This window comes from Schistosoma haematobium, chromosome 1 (genome assembly GCF_000699445.3).
Source record: "Schistosoma haematobium chromosome 1, whole genome shotgun sequence".
In the NCBI taxonomy this organism is placed as follows: domain Eukaryota; kingdom Metazoa; phylum Platyhelminthes; class Trematoda; order Strigeidida; family Schistosomatidae; genus Schistosoma; species Schistosoma haematobium.
Genome location: NC_067196.1, coordinates 86,691,828 through 86,710,265, shown reverse-complemented (window position 1 = coordinate 86,710,265; position 18,438 = coordinate 86,691,828). Strand labels below are relative to the sequence as shown.

General features: G+C 34.3%; 1 protein-coding gene across 3 annotated transcripts in view; it reads right to left on the bottom strand.

Annotated features, from left to right (window-relative positions):
• Nucleotides 1–386: 386 nt before the first annotated feature.
• The window catches only part of RIMS2_2 (Regulating synaptic membrane exocytosis protein 2), a 44,655-nt gene continuing 26,603 nt past the window's right edge, over nt 387–18,438 (bottom strand). The window contains exons 4-9 of one of the 3 annotated variants that reach the window (XM_051208522.1): nt 16,781–16,969; nt 11,314–11,702; nt 9,068–9,508; nt 7,079–7,143; nt 3,118–3,220; nt 387–1,001 (exon numbers count right to left, since the gene is read on the bottom strand). In XM_051208522.1, the coding sequence (XP_051075402.1) occupies nt 766–1,001; nt 3,118–3,220; nt 7,079–7,143; nt 9,068–9,508; nt 11,314–11,702; nt 16,781–16,969 (1,423 nt within the window). In that variant the 3' untranslated portion in view covers nt 387–765. Of the gene's footprint in view, nt 1,002–3,117; nt 3,221–7,078; nt 7,144–9,067; nt 9,509–10,174; nt 10,700–11,313; nt 11,703–16,780; nt 16,970–18,438 lie in introns of those variants that run through there. The other 2 variants (XM_051208523.1, XM_051208524.1) reach the window with 2 other exon arrangements.

Here is an 18,438-nt window from a genome sequence, read left to right as displayed (position 1 = left end):
GATATCTCACAACAGACCTGGTTAAGCGCTTACGCGGGGGCGGGATCGTGGATGCGCACTAAACTAACATATTATTTATCACTAGTTATGAACCCATAACTAAGACTTTCATCATCTTACAATTTTATTACAATTTTAAATAAGGTGAATAGCCTACAGGTAAACATCAAATATCTTATATAGAAATTTTAATAAGCCCAAAAGTACAAAACAAAAACTGATTAAAAACTTACTGTTTGCAGGTTCACTGAATGAATGAACAGAAAAGTAATGAGAAAAAAAGGAACATATTATTCAAGTATTATAACAGTAGTTACATTGATTTCAAAATTTCATTGAATGATAGACTGATAAACAGTTATTGAATTAAATTTCTTCATTTAGGTGGAGTTTTGTTCTCTGAGCTGGTTGGTTTGGTCAAGGAGCTTTCATCTTTCTTCCAAATGACATCATCAGCACAAATTTCAGGTAGAAGGTCAACAAGAACCAATCAACATCGAGGTGTACAGGACAAGCTGTGAACCACATGTGGAGAAATTTGAACACTTCAAAATCATCCACCTAAGCTACAAATCTCCATTATCTCGAAACTGTAATATGTTAGTTAGTTAGTTACTGAGTTGGTTGCTACTAACAATTTTCTCAAGTTCGTATGATTATGAAGTACACATCTTAGTTATTAAACAACATTATATATGTATAACAATGTCATTCATTAGCCTACTTATTTACAAAATAAATGAATTTTGTTATTAAATAAAACTCTTACTTCAATTCTCTTTGAGCTAATAATTCCACTTGTAATTCATCTCTTGACTGATATATGATTTGTGAAACATCATCAGCACTAAGACCGCGTAATGGTTGTCCATTCCATTCTAAAATTTCATCACCAGATTTTAAATGCCCAATAATATCTGCTGGACTTCCTGGTTTAATTTGTGTCACAAATGCTGATAAATGTCCAGATTTGTCGAGTCGACCACCAGCTAATTTAAGACCTGATTTTTAAAAAAAATTGTATGAGAAATATAATATGATACAATTTGTAATATAGTAATAAAGAGGTGTTGAATTGTTGGTAGACCAGGGAATACTGGTGTCATTGCACGAGGTTGAAGATCGCTTTAGAATTTTGATGCACCATATTAGTCAACCAGTATTCAGGACGTAAAAGTGAAACTTAATTGTATACGGTGATATTATGTAGCTTATGACATTATAAAGGTTAATTTTTAAAAAGCACCGCTACAAAATTCAATCATCTGAAAGAAGAACAGTGTAGTCTATAGATAATCTAACGAACCATAAATATTTTACAAACGGCAAAATGATATTGGAGTACAACAAGATCGTAAGCACAGCGACGAGCTGAAAACACCATCACGACAAATCTCCAATCGTTTCTTAGTCAATCAGAAAGAAGTCCTTGTAAATGGAAAGTTTGTGGAAAATATTCCAAAATCTTTACAGATCTTACATTAAGTACCGACTAACGTTTTCTGCAGGTAAGTCTGCTTGTAGATTGGGAAAACGAACACAGATAAATTCGTCTTTGTGAACACAGATTATCCACATTCTCAAACTATTATGGAAACCTAAGATTTCTAAGAGTCCTCAAATTTTTCTTGATTAGTTTACACGTTAGGGATAAGAACTGAGGGTTAATGGTTTGAATTTCCTCACCACCAACTTACAACAGAAACAATGCAACAACACTCTGTAGCTATATGGATAAATAAATATTCAATTTGAGAGGCACTGTCTGATTTGTTCGGGGTTCAGGTTTGTTTCAGTAATAAGTATTGCAAATTAGGGATCATTGACATGGCTGCTACCTACAATCTATAGACATAGGATTGAGCCTTTGGTTTAGTTTCAATTCTCGCTATCATTTTAAATGTTTTGATCAGCATACGAAGACATATCTATTGCTTGCTATTACGTGACATTAGGTTTTTGACGTAACCGACTAAAAGTTACGTTCACGTTTCTAATTGCCTCATTCCTGTACCATGCATTTACAGGTGGATGAATACTAGTTGAAATCACTTTTTGAACTGTTAAGACCTGAAGTTAGCTATATGGATTCTGATTGATTTGATAGTATAATATGATTTGTTGTTTGATTGTGCCAAGATTATTCCTATTGGTTAAGAAGATTGATACTTTATTCTATTAGCTAATTGTAGTCATGATTGCCTTTAGCAGATTGTTGAATGAACATATAAATACAGTGAGTAGCCGAGTAAAGTCTAACAACCTTTGGAAACATCGATCTCAGTCTAATAATTATGTTGATAAACTTTATGTTATTTATTCAATGTACTCTTAACTATTTAATCAATCGAAAAATCAAATAGTGATTACAATGGTTCATTAAAATGAGTTGTGAATCTTCATCGAATGAGATCGTTGTGCCACGTGTTACGTATGCCTGAACACCGATTACCACGACAAGCAATACTAACTACTGTTGTGGATGGTTGGAAGAAAGTTAGGGGCATCAGTGCTTGAAGACACTAACTCCTAGTCTTGGCCATGTTGGTAGATGCAGACTACTTGGTTGTTGACTCTGGGTGACATGGCTCAGCATCCATCACAGTGGCGTCTGTGTATACACTCTCTGTCTTCCCTTAAACTATTAGATTAATATCGCTTCATATCTTTCTTTCTACGAACTAATTCTTTTTTCATGTACTATATCCTTATATTCAATCTTTGTTTTATATATTACCACCACTGAATTGACTACTTCTATGAATCCGGTGTTCATCTTGTTGTGGTAATTAGGTATGGCAACATGAACTGGTGCATATATGTGCCTGGTCCTACGTTGTAGCTGACTGACTCACTGACATTCAAATCAACTCATCATAGTAACAAATATGGCTAATGAACCATTAAATGAAAACCACATCTGTGTATTATGTTATCAAGGTAATAAATCTACTGATTAAAATAAGTTGATTTCTCACTAGAAATCAATCATCACAAATATGAATGAGTTTTGGGAAAGTAATTAAAGATAAAAACTGCAGGGAAAAAATCTTTTATGGTTAATTATGGATTTATTTACAAGTTGAGAAATCAACATAAAAATTTTATTTAACTTACCTAATCCAGGCTCACCAAAATGTGGATCAGTTTTCTTTTGTAAAATCATATGACCAATTAAACGTTTACCATTCTCTGAAACACTCCAAGTTACTGGTTGAGACTAATTTAAAAGTATATGATTTTGTGAAGAAAAAATGTTTTAGAAAATAAATTAAATAAATTCATTTTAGTATCAGAAGGGCTTTTGTGGATATTATAGTAATCTTAATAGTTGAGATCATGAATCAATTGAAGATAGATCACCACGGAAGACCTACAAGCACTGGACGGTCATTTCGTCCTAGTGTGGGACTCCTCAGTAGTGCGCATCCACCATCCCGCCTCATGAGATTCGAATTCAGGACCTATCTGTCTCGCGTGTGAACCCTTAGCCTCTAGACCATTGAGCTGGCATCCAACAGTGCTAATGTATAACTCCAACTAATTCACGAAATTGAGCCACGGTTCACCATTGTCTTCAGTGAGTTACTATCTCACAACAGACACTCTTGAAATCCACTGGTCACTGCTTCTCTCTAGAACTGCAGGAAATACCTCTTGAAGCCAGTCACTAGTGGGCATATTTTTTCCATGCTGGTCTAGCTTCAATTGGCTCATGATCCCAACTACTAAAATTCATTCTAACAAAGATTTTCATCACTAATTGATGTTTTTAGACGAACCAGGGGAAAACTAGAAAAAAATCAAATAATTGAACCATTCTAGTTTGGAAATCTTCTGAAGTATATGCCTATAAACCTGAAGAGAACTGAACTAAGTTGAATATATGGATTACTGGCTTCTGTCTTAGTAGTTATGTGGTATTGTTTGGGTACCTGAATCTAGGATTATAAGTCAATCACTGTTAAAGAGATCATAACTTCTAAAAAAAGAAGAATCTCTTATTTCTGAATCTCACGAGACACACTCTTTCCACTGCAAAAACCTAGAGCCAACTCTCATAAGGTCTTGGTTGATGGTTGGCTACCGACTGCCTTTGACCATCCCGACATCAATTTTTAGACAAGTTTTTATACTAACAAGGTTGAAAGCTTACAATCTAAATGACTAACGAACCTATTCAGTAGAAGAATAAAGGTTACTCTCATCAATATTTGACTTCAGTCACAGACATTTTATTAAATACAGTAGTTTACAATAATAATGTAGTTTTGAGATAGGACTAAGAGTGAATAATGTTAAAGAATAGCACTATTCAGTTACACCATTCCCCCACTAAGTTTTGGTTATTAACTGTTTTGAGGAGTGCGATTTAAATTATTAACCGTAATCATTGCCCATTTGAATTCAAAACATTTTTGTTTCTACCTTCGTTATTTGACTATTGCTCATAGATAAGATTATCCTCACAATGTAACTATGGCATAAAATCTCACCGTTTATTCAATGTCAGTATAAAATTATTTGAATTCTGATTGAACTTTATTTTTTTTGTCTCAGTGAACCGACCGAAAATTTTATCTGGGGCCCTCCTAGGATCATTGCTGGTCCTAAGCCCGGATAAAGCAGGAGGGTTGAGCACGGAATTAACAACCCCGTCCTGTAGAGAGAAGAACATGGCTAAAAGGACGCTAACCAAAAATAACCATTTTAAGCGTCTAAACTATTCCCTAAGAGTTCAAGCATTTTCATTAAGAACAGTTATAAAGCTTCACAGTGAAAGCCAAAAATCGGTGAGACCATAAATTATGGACGAACCAATCAGATTTAGGGCAGCACGTCTTGGATTTTGGCGCAAAATCCATCCATCCATCTGGCTAAATAGCGTTTTGACATCTTATCTGATGTCTATTCGTGATGAAAACCCTAAATCTAATTCCTAGCTCCAATCATCATAATCCTAATTGCTTCTATTGCTTTATAACCCTCATTTAACACTAGTAAGGACGTGGACATTTCAAGGTCACTTTGACGTCGCTCGAAGGTCCTTCATAAATTATAGTCACACCCGCAAATCTTCAGAATTCACCAGGTCGATGCCGATTATCACAACAAGAGTAACATGGAATGCCTGGAAAATGTGGGGAACCCGAATAGTCACTCAAACAGTATCGAAAATGCGAAGATATAACATGAGTCATTTTGTGGTAAGTGAAATTCATCGGAAAAAATCTAGGTGAAAATGACTATCTTCACAAGACGTACTGTTGTATTATGATAATGAAAAATCGCAGCCCCTCCAATTACACAAGGAGCTAAACTGGTGAACTTTAAGGAGACGCGTATAGCACTTATAGGTGGTATGGAACCTCATGAACCAAGGATCATCAAAGTATCCTTCAAACCAATTGAGGAAGTGATTACGGCGAATGTTACCCAGTCCAGCTCACCCAACGATGATGGGGATGAAAATGATAAATATCAGTTTTATGAGAGACCGCAGTTCATTACAGAGAACTGCTCAGAAAAAGACCTGACCATCTTGATGGAAGACCCAAACCCTAAGGTCGGAATAGACAAGACTACAGAAAACGGGATCGATCAAATTCACTAGATTCATGGGAGCGACAAAGACGACAAACCAACTACTGGTTAACAAAACAAGGGTAGCATTTATACAATTGAAGAACAAATGGAAATTAAAACAAATGTCAACGAATATCAAAGTCAGAATCTTCAATACGAACCTCAAGACAGTTCCACTGTACGGAGCTGAAACGTGCAGAACTACTAAAACCATCATAAAAATTGCACAAGTAATAATAAAAAGTAGTCTACTCAAGCTACTCAATGTTTGTTGGTCGAATACCATATGCAACAACCTACTGTGAGACAGAACAAATCAACTTTCAGTTAAAGAGGAAATTAGTAAAGCTCTGGAGGTGGATAGGATGTACATTAAGAAAATCACCAATCGCTTTCAAAAAAAGCTGTAGATTGGAATCCTGATGGGAAAAGGAAAAGAGGAAGATCAAGAAACACACTGCGTCTAGAATCGGAGGTAGATATAAGAAGAATGAACAACAAATGGAAACAACTGTCATGGATTGCCCAGGACAGAGTTAGTTGGAGAATCCTGGTCGTTAGCATATGCATCACGAGGGGTAGGAGGATTAATTGAGTAAGGACCAAAGAATATTTGGGTACTTATGATATTTACTTCAATATGTCTCGAAAATCTTTTTTCAGTCAGTAATATGTAATAAAGATAATATTACGATGTCTCAACATGTGACCTTTTAAAAACCAGAGAAAGTCCATCTGCTTAATCATTCAATTTACACTAAAGGGAGTATAACATATATGTAAGCCCATTTACTCAGTTGCTTTATGAAGATTTTAACAGCCTGCTGTGGGAGAAAACAAACCAACTTCCAGCCGAGGAGGAAATTATGAAAAGACGTTGGAAGTGGATAGGACAAATATTGAAGAGATCATCAAACGGCATCACGTGACTAGCGCTAACTTGCAATTCTGAAGTGAAAAGGAAAAAAAGAAGACCAAAGAACACACTGTGTCCGGAATTGGAAGCAGACATGATAAGAATGAATAGCAAATGGAAACAATTGGAAAGGATTGTCCAGGACAAAGTTGGATGAAGAATGCTGCTGTTGGGCCTATGCTACTCCATGAGATGTATCAAGCTTAAGTAAATAAGTAAGTTATGAAGATTTTGATAATTTTATGTTAAATTTCGTCACAACTGGAAATCTAACGAAAAGTAGAATTCATTTTTCACTTTGGATTAGGACTCTTCAGTAGTGGGTATCGCTTCAATGAAAAATATCCTTTAACTCTACATAACTTTCCATATATCAACTCAGTACACGATAGCCATATACTCAATGACAGTGACTTGGAAAGTGTTTTTTTAATGTTCTAATTAGATAGGGCAAGGGTTGAAAACGTGGCTGACCGAGTCAAGAAAGTCACTATTGAGGCTGTGACTCATTAAGGAAACTAATACAAATATTTACCATAAATACATTTATAGACATTATTAATATGATCAACCTACTGATGAAATATTCGGTGGTAACCTTTTTGTAACAACTGTTCCATCTTTATGGTTATATTGAACATCTAGCGATAATGTAAAAAAATAATAAACAAATCCAATAAAAGCATAATATAATGAACGGAGATAGATAATGGCTAGCAGTGGAATCCAGGATGCGCGTTTCTTCCTACTTGAGACTCGTCATCTGGATGTACCTGCATCCCAGAGTTGATGTTCACTCTGTGACTCGAACCTAGTACCGTTCAATTCAAATGCCATCGCGTTACCCACTATTAGCCAACATCCATCTCTGATTATAATGCTTGTGAATTAAGGCAATATCAAGGCAATCCGCACAGGATGTACATATGCCAATACGAAACTGATCAATTGCAGTCTTTAAACTCAATGGGAATATTCAAACAACCAACAAAAAAAGTCAATTAGTATATAAGAAATTTCGAAAAGAAGAATGCAGCTTGATAACGTAGCTCCATCAGTTAAAAATCCTTTTTATTTTAATGTAGTGAAAATCCGTAAAGATTGAAAACCTTCGTACATGAACATTCATTACTTTTCTCTCGATAATTAGTCGTCTAACTTAGCCAACAAATAACATCAACTCAAAAAACCGTCATTTGTTAATCGGTCCTGTCGGAGGATCGAGAGACGGCCGCCGGTGAACACAAGGGAACTCTTAGAAGCTCAGAAAGAGCTGAAGAAATTCTGTCCAATCATCTTCTGAATGATTATTCCAGAACTTCAACTTGTAGCTTCCCGATTGGAGAAATTCACAATATTTGATACTGTGTGAAATAAGATTCCTTCTCACTGATCTTCTGTCGTCTAACTTGCGACTTGAAGGGTTCGCGTGTTCCGGTACTAAAGTTGTACGCGGTATAGCAGGAATACAAGTCCCAGATAAAACAACAGGTTTGTAAATTTATTAGTTAAGGCTATTGTAAATTCTTTTGTAAATCTTATACCTCATGAAAAGAAGTTAGGCTGTGTTTTTCTTTAAGTTCTTAGAATTTTCAATTGATAGCTATTGTGTTGAATAGCATAACTTCTTGTTCAATGTTATATTGGACATTCAACAACATTCATTTCTCCAATGATTATGAGTCAATGTATTTCTGTACATGTAACCAAAGATTTATGTTCACTCGACATTTTCAGTACACTTTAATATTTGTACCCACAATTATACTTGACTTGTTCAATTAAGTTACAAGATGAGCTAATTAATGTTTTAGAGTAACGTAACAAAAACCTTAAAAGTAACAAAATGTTTAATCTATTGCAGAGAATGAATCTTTATTTTCAAGTGGATTAGATGTTTCGGAGGAGATCATAAAGAATATAAAGACGATAAAATCCCAACATAAACATCAATCTCTTTTATGTGGATGAATACATCGAATATATGAAATCACCCGTGCTTTTTTTAATCGCTGATTTACTATTTAGATGATTAATGACGAACTGAAGTTGGGTAAATCTGGTTTAAGTATATGATTTTAGCAAAACATCTAGCGCAACGAAAACATAGAAACTATGAGGCAACTCACATTACGCCGGGAAATGGAGATAGACATGAGAAAAATGAACAGAATTGGATGGAACTAGAAAAGAAAGCACAGGACAGAGTGGGTTGGAGAATGTTGGTCGGCGGCCTATGCTCCATTGGGGGTAACAGGCGTAAGTAAGTAAGTAAGTAAGTAAGTAAGTAAGTATGAGGCAACTAAATAGCCTAACTCCTGAGAACTTTTAACTTAACTTTGAACAATGAAAACGAAGACTGAACAGATTTATTGTCACGAGGGCTGGTTTGAAGAGGGTAATACTGATTTTGAATATCAAACGTTATGAAATAACGTTTTTTGTGATCTCATTTCGTGTATTTGTTGAACAGTCTAATGCTTATTCATACTTCTCTACATGAATAATGAATAAAAATCCCATTTATTTTTCATCTTATTTTAAATATTACTAAATAAAACTGACCTTTTTGATATCCCATAGATCTATTCTCAGGTAGTTGTCTATGATATACAGGTTGAGCTTCATCACTGTACGCATATCTTACTGGTGGTTCATCACATAAAGATAATGCTTTATCTTGATCCCATACAGTTGGTTTTAACTGTCTATCATAATATGGTGTAGTTGAACGTTTACTAATATAAAATTGACTAGCTGGATCATCATCATCTGTAACAGTTCCTTGAGAATATGGTGAATTTTTTCTTTCAAAATTTGTCGGTAATAATCGACGTCTTGGTTCTTGATATAGTACTGAGCCATCATCAACAACACTGAAATCTTCTCCATCTGAACTACTAAATGAAAGATGATGTAACTGATGATGGCGTAATTGGTCACGATATCTTGGTGGTACAGCACCATAACGATAAGTTTCCCAATTTGGTTTATTTCGTCGTTGTGCTAATTATTAAAACAAAAATGGAAACTATGAAAGTTAAAAATAATTTTTGATGCTTAATATTCAATATATATAATTATCCTTGTAAATACTCTTAAGTGCTAAATCAGGCGTTAAGCTAAATACGTATTAGGAATTTGTCAGAGGCTTCCCCAATTCTATGAACCACCTATTTTCCGACTGTTCAATAAGTTCTCCATTTCTGAACTTCGTTCAGCCAATTAGTTATGTAATTTAACCATATAGGTTGTTGAAAGCCCTCAAGTATTTCATGAACAAGTCTCCAAAAGTTGATGAAATGCTCGAAAATATTTCATCCAATCAGCCTTTAATAGAAAAATCTCAGAGTTAAAGAAGAGAGACGAATTATACGTTATTTCCTGACTGACCGGCGTTGTTACTAATTTTAGCATGTTTCAAGAAGCTACTACAGCATCAAAATCATACACAAACTCATAAATATCCTTATTTTCTGTAATAAATCAACCCTAAAAGCGAAATATATTTCCCATTCTTCTGGTTGGGGTTCAAATGAGAGAGACTTTTGGAACATCGGGAATCAGTTCCGAAGTCATTTCCAAGAGTTCAAAACATAATACTTAGCATAATGCACTCATAAATTTTTACGAAGCAGGTTACTATTTATCCCAAAATTCAAATGAAATTACCATAGCAGTTCATATATCTTCCCTATTGTTTGTTCTTTAACTGAACCGGAAAACATTAAATTTGATACTTGTTCAATACAAACTTATTGCATATTTTGTGCCAAGAATTATTTACTGTAACCAAGCTGTGAACCACATTTGGAGAAATTTGAAAACTTCACTTCTATCTGAAGTTTGTGCTGATGATGTCGTTCAGAAGAACGATGAAAGCTGCACGGTCAAACCATCCAGTTCAGAGAACAAAACTCCATCAAGAATTACTGTAACCAATTATCGACACATTTCAGTAAGTTTAACAAATTGACTGTACAAAAATATACTAATTGGGAAACTTTCATTTTTGAATTCACTATAACTAAGATGTGATAATAGAACAGAGTGATAAGAGAATTGGCTTATGGTATTGATCTTGAAATGTCAAATGATCAGTTATCGGATGATAAAATCATTGTCTAAATGGATGACTGTTATTTAGTAATTACCTGTATAATATAGATCTAAAAAATATTTGAACAAAATAGTTAGACTTATTGTGCAACATATGGCTAAAATGAAGGTGGCGAAATAACTAACAGTTCTTTGATTCTTCTCACCTTATCGTTCGCTGTTTAAAGAATAAACTGTAGTCGATTATGCCGAACAATTGATCGTAATTTAGAATTAATTTAGGGAAATTGTACAAATCGTAGTTTAAATCACGGACTGAATTAAGTTAGACAACCGTTGAAAACCAGAAAGCAATAAAAGGCTGTTATATTTTAGTATTGGATTTATCAGTAATGTGCACCTCAAGATCACTCCACGATCCAAACCGAGATTCTTCTAGCTCTTCGGATTGTCTTTAATCCTCAGACCATTAATTTACCATTCACTAGTCCACATTTTATAACATCAATCGGTTGGATGCTAGCTCACTAGTCTTAGGGTTAAGCACTCTCTGAGAGGCCTAAAGTCTCTGAGTCCAATCTTTTAAATGGTAATGAATCCGCGTTGCCCAGTAGTTTTATAGCAGAATGAAACAATTGTAAAGTGTTTCCTGATTTTTAATAGTTTACTATTTTAACTAAATCCATAATGTAAACTACAAAATGAACACAATTGTTATTATGCATTAAAATTATGTAAATCAATTAACTTACCACTAAAAGGACTAGATGAATAGTTTTGTTTGTAATATGGTGATTGAGAAGGAAAATTTTGATCACTTCTATATCTGATTTCTTGGTGTCTGCCAAATTCATGCGCTGGACCTTTTCCATAAGACAAACCATATTTTGTACTACTATCACCACCACCACTTTGACATGGTGAATCCGATGGATCAGAAGGGAATGAATCACCTGGATATGTAGAATCCAAATAGGTATTACCATGTAATCGGGGATCATTAGGGGGACAACGATTATTCACTTCTCTGTATGAAGTGATTTCATCTGATGGATAATATGCACCGGATGTATGCCTAGATCTTGCACTATGACCATATTCACCAGGAATTTGATCATATTTTTTAAATTTATCACCAAATCTAAAATATGTAAAATAAAAGAGGAGTTAGTCTAAACTGAGGGGAGTTTGTTTAATGAATCCTTGAGTGACATTAAGGAAGTAAAGGGGATTTTGAGCGAATAAGAATGCCGATCATATAAATGAATAATTTATTACATTAAACTCAAAGATGTTAAACGTTTTGTTCGAGAATTTAGGTTTATGTTTAAGGGTTAGGAGTCGGGCCTGAGTCCGTGGCTATGGTTAAGTGTTAAGAATTTAGATTTGGTTGTTTGGGTTTAACTTAGAAATTAGAGTTACAGTTAGAATATAGCTTTAAGAGTCGGAAGTAACGATTAACAACTGAGTGGGAGAATTCTCTGTAGACTCACATGGATAAATATTTGTATGGCTAGTTGCTTGATTTTCAAGTTTAAAAGCCTTTAAGTAATCATTAACATGTATGAACCATGATATTGTTTCCTTAATTTCCCCATGTTTATCATTTCTAAACATTTAAGAAACTGAGTGTCAGTAGTATTTACTTAGCTTCTAATAAGATATTAACTATCCTCCAATCATTTTCAGATTTTGAGCAGAGGTACAAGAGCTCCTATCTTATCATCTGTTTGGGTCATAAGTATAGTATGATTTTAAGGATTTATCGTTTTTGAAATCAATTTTCATTACAAAATGATATTAACTGAATAGGTACTGAAAAATGAAAGCTACAAACAGACAATTTTGGAAAGAGCAAGAACAAACATTTTAGCAGAATAGCTTGAATTCATTTTGATTTCGTTGATTCTCGTCAGCTGCTTACAACCTGTGATATTTAAGAGTCATAATTACACAATCGGTTTAAATTACTTACATGAAAGAGTTTGATTGGAAGTTATATTGAAGACATATTCGTATAGTATAGCAAGGATGTAAATAAATTGAATAGACTGAATATTGTAAATATATACCTTATGTGATGAAAGAACATTGTGACAACAGTTCAAACGGCTAGAAACAAGTAGACATTGATAAGAATGAAATGAGTAGAGTTCAGTTGATAAATTCTGTATAAAACAACATGTTCAATAACTCAATCAAAGGTTGATAAGCATCCTTTTCATGTTACCGCCAATTGTATTTATAAATTTACGTGTACCTGCCAAAGCAGCTACATTGGTCGAACAGAAAGGAGGGCATATCTCAGATTTTTTGAACATGTTCCAAAAAGCCTCAGAACAAGAGAAAGAAAGACTCTAAATAGTGCAATCACCAAACATCTTGATACAGGACATCAAGTCGATACCTTGCAATCATTCAAGGTGATTAGTAAGCAGCCAAACTCCAGTCTTCTGAATTTTGCTGAGGCAGTTGCTATCAGACGCCAGAATCCTAATTTATGTGTTCAAAAGGAGATGGTTATTAATCTTTCTTTGCCTTGGTGACTAATATTTCTTCATTGTATCTTAAATTTTTTTTTCTTTAAACTCTTTCTTGAACTTATCATATCATTGAGTTTTATTCCAACTATCTTCCAAATTAATAATCTTATTCTATCGACTGAACTCTACTCATTTCATTCTTATCAATGTCTACTTGTTTCTAGCCGTTTGAACTGTTGTCACAATGTTCTTTCATCACATAAGGTATATATTTACAATATTCAGTCTATTCAATTTATTTACATCCTTGCTATACTATACGAATATGTCTTCAATATAACTTCCAATCAAACTCTTTCATGTAAGTAATTTAAACCGATTGTGTAATTATGACTCTTAAATATCACAGGTTGTAAGCAGCTGACGAGAATCAACGAAATCAAAATGAATTCAAGCTATTCTGCTAAAATGTTTGTTCTTGCTCTTTTCAAAATGATAAAGGGAACTATGTGTATGAAACAGACAATTGTTACATTCTAACATGTGTATCCTCCAGAGTAGTTTATAACTATAACTTTGAATGAGATAATAAGTAATACAGAAACTTAAAAGTGATATTCATTAAAAATTTCTTAACATTAAATATAGAATATGAGTTTGATGATTGAATACTACCATGCTCAACATGAAACCTCTTATCATTCTAGTGTAAAGTCGTAGTTACACTATATCAAACAGTTTAAAACTTGGACAAAATAAATGTTCGATACCTATCAGGTTTACAATGATTTTACATGGTTAAAATTATCTTTACCTTGAAAGACAGATAATATTTGTTAAAAAAAGAAAGTATTTAAATTTACTTGGCATTGTTTACCTGAATCTTCCCATTGATGTTTAGGACTTCAATTGATCAGTTTCTTATTAGCATATGTACGTACTGTGTGGATTGCTTCGATATTGCCTTAATTCATAAGTATTATAAGCAAATGTGGATAGTGGCTAGCAGATTCAAGTAAACAATACCAAGTGAATTTAAACTTCACCACATTGCACAAGCAAGTGGCTATCAGGATTCGGTGGCTAAGTGGATAACGCGATGGAGTTTGAAGCAAACGGTACTGAGTTCGAGTAACAACGTGGACATCAATTTCGAGATGCAGGTACATACAGCTGACTAGTCTCAAATAGGACGGAACGCACATCCTGGATTCCACTGCTAGCCTTTATCCATGTTTCCTTATAAAGAAAGTACTTATTACATCTCCTACCCTTGAATTCTTTATTTCTCTCATAAATTATTAAAATCTATCAGTAATACAATTAAATAAATTTGCCTATGACCTTCATTTGTACTTTTATTACTGTAAATTGATTGTAAAATTAAGGTATTTTAAAGAGTTGATTTTTTTCTCCTCATTTATTCATTCCTTTTTTCCTTCTTTTAGAAAGCCATATTAAAATGATGATAAACTTGATTTCTAATATTTATCTCATCCAAACGTTTCAATTAAATAACAGTAGTCATTCTAATGACTCTGCCTGGAGTCCCTCTGGGAGCTACTGCCGGTCCCAAGCCCGGATAAAGGAAGAGGGTTGGGCATGGGGTTAGCGACCCCATTACGTAGAAAACTAACTCGCTAAAAGAACGCTAACCAGTCATTCTAATGGATAAGTAAATATATTTCATCCAACAATCATTATAGTTCAGTAGAAAGATTCAAAAATGGAAGATGGTCGCGCAATTTCGTGGATTGGTTGAGATTAGACATTAACACCGTTGGATGCCGGCTCAATGGTCTCGATGTTAAGCGTTCGCGCGCGAGACCCATAGGTCCTGGGTTTGAATCTCGTGAGGCGGGATCGTGGATGCGCACTGTTGAGGAGTCCCACAATAGGACGAGACAGCCGTCCAGTACTTCTAGGTTTTCAATGGTGGTTTGAAATCAATCGGTTCATGATCTCAATCTAATAATATTACATCAATACACTTCTGTGATGTCTATTGTTATATGAAAGGTCAAGCATAGTGAGTAATTAGAGTTCTCGGTTGATTAAATGTAGATGAGTAATAGAGAAATATCGTGGTTCTTCATTATGTTTTTTCGAATTGCTTAAAGACAAAATGTGAGTGTTGTATTTAGTTGATTAGTTTACGATTTGAGGATGAATCTATCGTCCTATTATTTATATTCGCAATTAACAGCGTTCACTAGTATCTCGAGTAAATTGAGAGAAAATAATCAGCATCCAGATACAGATATGAATACCAAATTATAAAGCAACAACTTTATACGGTGAGACGATAATTTATGAACGACCTTTGAGCGACGCTAAAGTGATCTTGAAAGTGTCTACCTACTTACTAGGGCTAAATGAGGCTTATAAAGCAGTTTGAAGAATAACGATTATGATTTACAGTTGATGGTTAGGGTTACGAATTAGATTTAAGGTTTTCATCATGAACTGACATCAGCTATAATGCCAAGACTATATTTAACCAAATGAGTAAATGAATCTAAGACCTGTTAACCTCAATCTGATTGGTTTGTCCATAAATTACAATCTCGCTGACAGACCTCAAGCTAAAGAATAATACTTCATACAGTGTGTTTTTAGTAATAAATTTAAATAGAACAAGCAATACAAACATAACTGAATAACATGAATTCATTTTATTCCATGGTTTCTGATCAGCTCCTTACAACTTAAACGTAATAGTGTTGTTCATTAGTTGAAACCGGTGTATTTACTTTATAGCACAGTATCAGAAATATTTTTATCAATAAAGATTATTAAAACAGCAATAGTTCGATTATCGGAATGGGTTTTGTGGAGATTTTTGGAAATTTCACTGGTTGAAATCATGAGTCAATTAAAGATAGACCACTATGGAAAACCTGGAAGCACTGGACGGCCGTTTCTTCCTAGCATTGGACTCCTCAGCAGTGGGCATCCACTATTCCGCCCCCCGCGAGATTTGAATCCAGGACCTATCGGTCTCGCACCAGGCGCTTAACCAAAGAAATTTCTAAAAATCTTCACAAAACCCATTCTGATAATAATCACCTGCTCACTACTAACTGACTTCAAGAGATACTCCTGGAGTTCTAGTGAGAAGTCGTTACCAGTGGAGTTCAACCAGGTCTGTTTTGAGATAGGAACTCACTGAAGACAATGGTTCACCGTGGCGCTACTTCGTGGATTGGTTGAAGTTAGACATTAACACTGTTGGATGCCGGCTCAGTGGTATAGTTGGTTAAGCGCCTGGCGCGGGACTGATAGGTCCTGGGTTCGAATAGTTCGATTAGTTGACTGTCTTTTTGTTAAACAATATGGAAATTTCGGAATTTTGATTTAATACTCTTTTATTATTATTATGCGCGAATTATCTCGATATTGCCATTAAATCACAAGCATGATAACCCACCATCCAACTCTGGTTATAACGTTTGTGACAATATTGAGGTAATTTGTACATAATGCACATAAACCAAAAGAGACTGATCAATCGCAGCCTTAAACATCAATGGGCAAATTCAAACAACCAACACAAATGAATTATTCAGTTAACTTCAGGTTAAATAGCCAAGTACTTAAATCACATAAACATATAGACACTTAAAGTGTGGTTTAGGGCAGGGTGCATCAACTTGCACTTGGGTAAATAAGTTATTTCCAGTACTGTCCACAAAAAGATGTTCTTAAATATGCATGAATATTTATTCAAACTTACGGTCTCTGTTGATCAACATGGTACACAGAATGATCTGGGCTAATATAGGCCGTTTTATCTGCATCTAAACTATTTGATCGATTCATTGCTAGAGTACGACCTGAATTTCTATGTTGTATTGTTTGTCCTCTGGATCCATCGGAAATATATGGTACATTTTGATTTTTTACATTCAATTGGGGTAATTGCCTGGGGAAAAAGATTTGATAATTTATTTTCCAGTTTTCTCAAAATATTTCAAACTTTCATACAAGATAACTGATTGATTTATGATATACTCTATCTCTCTTAGCAATTAACAAAATGAATTAAAAATGGAATATTATACGAGAAACAGAGGTGTATAAAAAGAAACTCCGTTGAAAAGCACAATGTCATACAGTAGAAGATGAGTGGTATATTATAAGTAAGCAAATAATTTAACAGTCCAATGTCACCACATACATATCGGCAACTTATGTTCACGTATAAGTATTATGTCTTATTATACAGCTTCGGTAAAGATTTCTACAAAGTTTTCATTTCCTCTCTCCTTATATAGAGGTCTTCAAGAGTCTGGAAGTTTACATTAAGGATTAAATAAAAACACAGAATATAACACTTCACTTTCGAAGAATATTTACACAGTTTTAATATTTGAATACTGCTAAAACACTTCTTAGCATCAAATATGCAATATGAAAACAGTTTCCCATCTTATATCTACTGTACATGTGAATATTTAAAAAAACCCGAGTAATTCTGAGCAATTTTTTTCTCTTATGATACCCATTGCTGTCCCATAATATATTTGATTCATGGATTCTAATATAAGTGTCAATTCTCTAAGGAACAGCTGTAAAGAGAAAGATACTAATCACTATGGTGAATCTAAATGAATTTTGAAGTAATTAACTTCACGATACCTTGTAATCTTTTTAGTAAGGGCGCATTGAGTACAGTATGCAGTTAACATATATCAATTATTCAGTTGAAAAAAATTCACAACAGGAAACTTATTGTAACATTAATGAGATTATATTACTCATATACTTCATCTTATAGTAGTAAGATATTGTCAAAAATTATATGGCCGATTTTCCTTATGATGAAATTAATTATGCAAACGATTTTCTCTGTGAACAAAATAAATATCCTTAATGCTTAGTCATATGAATATATAATAAAATAGACAATCTATTCTTAATCCTTCAGCTAATTCATAAGAAATATTTGATGACATAATGGTACGGAGCTGAAACTTGGAGAACTACTACAACTATCATCAAGAAGGTACAAGTATTTATAAATAGTTGTCTACGCGAGATACTCAACATCCATTGACCGGATACCATCAGCGACAGCCTTCTGTGGGAGAGAACAAACCAGCTTCCAGCTAAAGAGGGAATTAGGGAAAGACAATGGAAATGGATAATATATAGATTACGCAAACCAACAAACTGCATCACGAAACAAGCCCTAACTTGGAATCCTGAAGGGAAACGGAAAAGAGGAAGGCTAAAGAATACATTACGTCAAGAAATAGAAGCAGATATGAAAAGGATGAATAGGAACTGGAAGGAGCTGGAACGGATTGCCCAGGACAGGGTTGGATGGAGAATGCTGGTAAGCGACCTATGCTCCTTCACGAGGAGTAACAGGCGTAAGGAAGTAAGTAA